Source organism: Cynocephalus volans, chromosome 11 (genome assembly GCF_027409185.1).
Source record: "Cynocephalus volans isolate mCynVol1 chromosome 11, mCynVol1.pri, whole genome shotgun sequence".
NCBI classification, from domain to species: domain Eukaryota; kingdom Metazoa; phylum Chordata; class Mammalia; order Dermoptera; family Cynocephalidae; genus Cynocephalus; species Cynocephalus volans.
Window position 1 is genome coordinate 97,291,747 of NC_084470.1, and position 7,809 is coordinate 97,299,555.

Below are 7,809 nucleotides of genomic sequence, written 5' to 3' on the forward strand. Positions count from 1 at the left end.
CTTCAGCTAGTGTCCTAAAGGATTTCTATTGTATTCACTCAAGTTTGAAAACAAATGAGACAGAAAATATATGGAAGACAAAAAGCTTTATGAAAGATAACGAATTCAAATTTGGAAATGAACTTTAATTGCCTATGTAGATTACCAACAAAAAGTTGGATAGCCAGTTCTGAAGATCACAAGACTGGTTAGGTTGGAGATCAAAATTTGGTGGTAGCTGAAAGTGTAAGAGTTTAAGGGCCGGTCTGTGGCTCACTTGGGAGAGTGCGGTGCTGATAACACCAAGGCCACGGGTTTGGACCCCTATATAGAGATGGCCAGTTAGCTCACTTGGGAGAGCATGGTGCTGTCAACACCAAGTCAAGGGTTAAGATCCCCTTACTTGTCATCTTTAAAAAAAAAAAAAGTGTAGGGCCGAGCCCGTGGCGCACTCGGAAGAGTGCGGCGCTGGGAGCACAGCGACGCTCCCACCGCGGGTTCGGATCCTATATAGGAATGGCCGGTGCGCTCACTGGCTGAGTGCCGGTCACGAAAAAGACAAAAAAAAAAAAAAAAAAAAAAGTGTAAGAGTTTAAGTTCCCAAAGGAGTGAGAAGAGTAGTATGAGCTATATTCAGAACTCCAGAGAACACCAACACTTAAGATGCAGACAGAGAAAAGGATTTATGCATTACTCAATAAATACCCTAAAATACTATTTTTACATGAGGTATTTGTGTGAAAATACTGTCCTGCTAGGTGTTGGGTGGGATATAAGGCTAAGAAGACATGACGCATGTCTTGCAAGCTCCATGGACAGTTCTGGATCTTCTCTCAACTCATCATCCAAATGTCACAGGCCTTATCATTCAAGTCTATAATATACCTAGAAAAAGTATAAGTTTACTAAGAAAACAATGATATGATTAGTTTTATTCCCCAAAGTCTTTAACTCAGAGGATATCCTTATCGCATGTTACCTACATCAACATCCTGAAGCGCATCCTTCAAAGCCCAGCTCTCCCAGAGCTTTCCTAGATTCCCCTATACAGAATTATTCCTTCCTTAAACATTCACATGTTTTCATATTTCACTCTATTTTGTATTATATTTATGTAGACATCATGGTGGTGTAAAAAGAGAAAAGGCCTTAGAAATCAAAAGCTTTACCCCTTACTTATAAGTTGTGTAGCCCTGAGCAAGTCACCTTGGTTTCCTAGTCTATGAAATAATGACAATAATACCTTCATTACCATCTCATGGAATTATTAAGGTCAGCTGAGATAATTCATGTTAAAGTGCTTTATTAAAAATTACAAGTTACTTTCTCCTCTATGTACACATCTTATCTTTCCTGATAGTTTAAACAATCTTAACAGCCAGGATCAAGTATTATGCATCTAAATACCCACCACAGCATTTTTCAGAATGCCTTGTATATAACAGGCACTTATAAATTTAATCAAATATATTGAATGACTATGAGATAAAATGAAAGGAAAAAAAGGTGATAGCTTACCTCATTCTAAACAGGACCTGAGGCGGCTGACAATGTGTGTGTCTTTGGTCGCTTTAATCAACTGACTATACCGCCAATAAGTTTTATTTTCCTTGCTCATATCATTCCCCTATCTAAAATAACCCCTTCTCCTACCCCTGCAAGCTCACATATCTATCTAAATCCTATTTCTCCTACAAGATCCAAACCAAAGCACATACCTCCTCTTCCAGTAAGCTTTTTATTCACTTCAACCCAAAATATTTTTTCTCTTCTCAACTTGTCTGTACCATTTATCATATAGATAATGCCTTATATTGTTTGCTGTTATGTCCAACTAGACTAAAAGTTCACTGAGTTTAGGATCACAAAGTTTTCAGAGATACCCTGGAGAACTTGAAACATGCACAGTAGGTATAATAGAAACAATATTACATGTAGCCATTTTTTTAATCTGACAGAAGGATCTGAAATAAGACCATCTGGGGTTTTTTTATTTTTTGTTTTTTTGGCAGCTGGCTGGTAAATGCATCCAGACCCTTAGTATTATAACACCATGCTCTAATCAACTGAGCTAACTGGCCAGCCCCCAAGACCATGTTGCATATGAAATGCTAACTCTAAATTTTCATAAATTAAATGCCATTAGCTGATTGTTTCTAACATACTATACATACAAAGTTGTTAACATTTTAAAGCGTACAAAGAAAAACATGGGTTGTTCCTGTACCTTCTTTGTATCTCCCAAGTACTTAGACCAATGTCCACAAATAAAAATGGAGCGACAGTATGGTACCAAGGTAAAAGCAATCTTTGAAGTCAGATGGTGCCTAGGACACAGTAGTTAGTAAAACATATCTAATCCAAAGATAAATGTCCTAGATTTATTATTTCAGTTCTGAAACATTCTAGTCGTGAAACCACAGGCACACTTAATTAACTTCTCTATGTCTCTGCTGTCTCATCAGTAAAAAGAGAAAATACATATATTCTACCATACCAAAATATAGGGCTGTTTTATAAATAAAGGGAAAATTATATAATGTATTTAAACACACTACCTGCCACATAATTAGCAAACAATAAATGGTAGCTATCATTATTATCAATACCATCAAATACCAACTAGGTACTACTACCTCTTAATATTTCAAGTATTGTTTTCAGTAAAGGAAATTACACTGGAAATTTAAATACTTTCATCTTCTCCAACTTCATATATAAAAATGATTAACACAAATTATGGGATTACAATAAAATATGTTGTAATACTCTATAATCAGTAAAAATCTATAGTAAAAGAATATTTATGGATATGGAAAAAAGCTCAAGATAGAGTTTTAGTCAAAAAGAATACAAAATTGTGCATTAAATAAGATTGTTTGTATTTAAAATGTTAGTTTTAATAAAAATTAAGTAAAAATAAATTTAAATTTTCTTCTATGTATGTTTTCATATGTAAGTAATATACTGAGAAAACACACCAAAAAATCAACAATAGTTATATTTTTTCTTCCTTTACTTTTCTGCATTTTCAGTTTTCTACATTGAGCATGTTTCTTTCCAATACAAAGCATTTAACTTTTTAAACTTTCACATCACAAAGCTCTTTTGAGAAAAAACTGCTTATGACTATATCAATCTACCTCTGTAAATTCAAAGATAACCCTTTAATTGATATAATGACCAAATTTATATGGCGTACATTTACTAAGTACATATATAGAGGTGGAAATACTGATCTTCAAGTACTACAGCAGACTGGATATGTTAATAAAATTTTTCTATGGGAAAAAGTCAGTAAACATAAAAAGAAAGGGAAGACAGAACCTTCATGTTCAACATGTCCTGACTGTTCCAACTAAGTACCATCTTCATCATTCGGACAAAGCCATGCTTTGCACATATTAGGCACAAATAAATACGTGCCAGATCTGAATTTTTAAAAAAAGAATCTAGCTTAAAGGCTAAGAATCTACTTTTTAAAGTTACTTTAAAAATGGAACTGGTGGCTTTCAAACACAATATTTACAGCAGAAAACCAAATGAACATGTCTTAGGGTTGTGTGTGTATGTGCACCCACATGCACATGCAAGTCTATAAGAATGCTGTTAACTCACACTGACAGAAAATCAATGAACTTAAATGTTCATCACCAGTGTTAAAACGTATTCATCCTCAGACCTTTGAAGTAAGGAAGAAAAAAAAAGAAGATACAAAAATAGAGGAATACCAATATTTAGAATTTGAAGCAATCAATTACACACAATAAAATACAGCAGAATGGAAGTTAATCTCCAGACTAATCTCCACTTAACCAACTTATCATCTTATTATTACTATCTCCATTTTCCCCAAAAGACATGCAGACTTCACGCCCACAGCACAATCAATGTTCATGGCTAGTATTTCCATACACATCTTGCTCCAACACGTTTGTTATAGTTATACTCATTACAATTAATTTAAATAAATACTACATAAACCAAATTGTGAGTATAAAAAGGGCCATTGTTTCTATGAAAACTAAGTACATTGGAAAGATTCAATAAAGACAAGTTGCTTTTTAAAAAATTAACTTAAGATAGGTAAGATTTCAAGAGATTATTAAAATCTGCTCCAGACTGCTTCACAAATGTCATTGGGTTATCACTCCAATTTATAAAAATTAAAACCAGAAATTGTAGTCTATGCAACAGAAGTACAATTTCTGCAAGAAAGGCAAAGAAGTCCAATCAGTAGATTCATATTTATATTTTGAAAAAATGGTAAAGCTTTGGTTTTAAGTTAAAATAAAATATTCAAAGTATATGCATATCATTTTTAATGATCCACTTTAACCGACTTTTTGATAACTAAAAAACTATTTGGTCCCAATTATGTTGGCTAAAAAGGTAAGTACAGTACTTAGCTTCTTGCAACGTGTTGTTCATAAAGAGAATATAACCTAGACTTCTAAGAAGCAAATCAAAACCTAGTGCCTTTTATTCCTAGACAAGTCAAACTCTATACATCAGAACCGATGTTACTGCACCCTGATTTTACACATGAACAACATGAGCTTTCTACCAGATGTGTTTATAAATATAAAACTATTAAGAAAAAGTCAGTTCCTCAGCAGGTGTAATTCAACAGCAAATTTTGTTTGAGCAAATAACTATTCTGCTAATACTGACGAGTTCGACCACATCACGTAAATGTCTAGGAAAAATTCATAATTTTCTCATTTGAAAATTTCTATCCAATCTTTCTAAATTACATTAAAAAAAATCTTTTCATATCATTAGGGAAATGCAAATTAAATATCTTAATGAGATACCACTACACACACACCAGAATAACTAAATTAAAAAATAATGACAGCACCAAATATGGACAAGGATGTGAAGAAAGTGTAATTTTCACACACTGCTAATAGGAATGCAAAACAATAAAGCCACTTTATAAGTTAAACATACACTTAACCAGATAATTCAGAGAAATGAAAACATGTATTCACACGAAGATCTATATAAAGAAGTTCATAGCAATTTAATTCATAATAGCCAGAAAATGAAAACAACCCACCTGTCTACTAACTGGTGAATGGATAAACAAATGGAATACTACTCAGCAATAAAAAGGAACAAACTATTGATAAATGCAACAATATAGCTGAATCTCAAAAGCCTTATGCTAAATGAAAGAGGTAAACATAAAAGACTACATTCTGTACACTCTCCATTTTAGGAAATTCTAGAAAAGGCAAAACTACAGTGATAAAAAGCAGATCAGTGCTTTCCAGAAGCCAGGGGTTGGGTAAGAAGGGACTGAATGCAGCAAAGGGCATGAGAAATCATTGTGGGGTGATAGAAATGTTCTATATCATGACTGTGTTATTACATGACTGCACATTTTTCAAAACTAATCAAATTGTACACTTAAAATTGATGAATTTAATTGTAAGCATAGGTCAATAAAGTTGACAAGGAACATTAAAGAAATAATTTTATTAAAAAAAAGTTCTCACTTTGCTCTTTCTATAGAAGTTTTTCAATACAACATGCTTTGCTTATACTTTTTAATGTAAAAGCCTATAATCCCTGAATCACTAGTAATAAATTTCTTAAAGTTCTCTGGTAAAGACTGAACAGATTAAGACAAGTGATATAGCTGCACTGTCAGTCTTTATTGCCAACTAGATTGGGTAATCAACGACCAAACGTCCTTTTTATTTCAGAGATTATTATACGCCTAAATATATGCTACTTTTCCTCATCTAAACTTTTAAAATTTCAATTCACATCATTATTCTGACAGGTTTAACTTCATAATTAAAGTGATTTATTATCCACTATCTGTTTATTTTTAATATCACATTTAGATAGAAGAGGTTTAAAGGTATTAGATTCAATATTTAGATTTCCAGGTGATTTAATAAAATAAACTTAACTGTGCCAGAAGCAGACACTGAGGTGAAAGTGATCAACTGTCATAAAAGCTTTAGGGAATGCATAAAAGTAATACTAAAAGAGAGGCAGTGGTAACTCACAGGGGCAGACCTGACCCACAAATGCATTGTTTGGCCTGCATATGTGTTAAAAATCAAGAGATCTCTCATCTAGATTCCAGTTTCTCTTGAAAAATGAGAAGCTCTGACAAGACTGGGCCCACAGTCCTAAATTACAACCATCAGCTCAAGAGCAGAAAAGACTGGACTCTTTGGTTTGTCCAGTCTCCAAGACACTTAAGCTCACTCACTATCACTAGCTGCAATGGCCACATGGATCCGAATCTTCAAAACCTAGTCAGGATCATTTCTTCTATGTGCCTCGACTAACCATAACTGAGAGTCATATAAAAAGAGTTTCCCCTAGATCTGTTATGTTTAGTACTTCCATCCAGGTAAACCCAGATAGTAAATTATAATAATGCATATGCTTACTGTGGAAAGCAAAATGTATAATGAATGCTGACAATGTAGTACAGTGTGCACGAAAATTATAAGCAATTTAGTATGTTTCCATGCTAAGCACAGAAAAATCCAGAATCTAAAATTTTATTCGCTCCATTCATTAATGTAAGAAAGCCATTTCTATGTGCAAAATCAAAACAACAAGAAACAAACCGTCTTTGTTCCTCTACCACAAAACTGACTCTTTTAATACACATAAAGAGTACATGAAGTATACTGCAAGGTTTTAGCAAAGGGGTAAAATAAACAAAATATAGCAATACATTAGGAAGTAAATAGTAATATAATTCTAAGCATTTATTCATTAGCTAGAATTATTATTTAGCCCATTTAATGAAAAGGAAATTACCTTTTAACATACTTTGAGGTACTTGCTGAGATATCTCTTTGGAATTACCAAAGAAAAGTCTGAAGAATCCTAGATAGAAAGAACAATAAGCTAACAGATAAAGGAAATATAACAGACTTACCCGTTCTGCAGTTGCTTCCTCTCCTGGTAGACTTGCAGCAGCAGCAGCAGCAGCACAAGCTATTTCCATCATAGCAGAGCTGGTAGGAGCATCAGTTGTGGATGAAGACCTGGGTCGGCCTGACTGCATAACAACTGCCATCTCCTGACCAGATTTCCTGTTGATTTGGGGACTTCCCTTTGGGGCCTCTGGCTTGCCCCGCCTACTATGCAAGCTCGTCCCTCTCTTCATCTTGGGTGGCACTCTGATCTGCTGCAGGACACGATTCAAAGCTGTAGGGTGGGTGGGGACACCATCAATCTCAGCACATGCATTCTGGCTTTCCAGATCCATTTCAGGTTCTGGATCTGTCTGAATTTGCTGCACATCATGTGGAGACACTGATGACCTCCTGCGCTGGTGCTGAAAGAGATGCTTCAAGCCTTGGCCAATCACATTAATGTTCTCCAAAGCATTGTGGGTCATTTTAGACAACTTTTGTTCTGATTCTGTCTGCTTTCTGGCCTCTGCATCTTGGGATTTGCCTCCAGGATCAGGGTCCTCATATAATTGTTCACTGCCCGAAGGCTCCATCAGTAGACTTAATGTGCTTATTTGCAAACTCAAAAATTTTTAAGCACACCAAGACTGTCAAATTAGGTAGGCATCTGCTTCAACAGCGACTACACATGCAGCTGTGAGACGGAGGCTTCATGCCTATCTAATGTTTTAAAAAAAAAAAAAAAGAAAGAAAGAAAAACCTTATATTATAAATCCATGCAGAAAATCCAGTGCTAAAACAAAGAAAAGCATGCTCTAGCCAAACAAATAGGAACTATCATTAAGCAATCTTTAATCAAAAGATTAAAAGATAGTTTTCTAGATAGTGGGTGATAATTATTTTCTAGAAAAGGAGGAAAAGCCCAGAA

The 7,809-nt window shown here is 34.4% G+C and overlaps 1 protein-coding gene across 1 annotated transcript in view; it reads right to left on the reverse strand.

Annotated features, from left to right (window-relative positions):
* The window catches only part of TMCC1 (transmembrane and coiled-coil domain family 1), a 201,605-nt gene extending 194,045 nt beyond the window's left edge, over positions 1-7,560 (reverse strand). The window contains exon 1 of the mRNA XM_063113760.1: positions 6,902-7,560. Within this exon, the coding sequence (XP_062969830.1) occupies positions 6,902-7,474 (573 nt within the window). The 5' untranslated portion in view covers positions 7,475-7,560. The remainder of the gene's footprint in view (positions 1-6,901) is intronic.
* Positions 7,561-7,809: the final 249 nt, after the last annotated feature.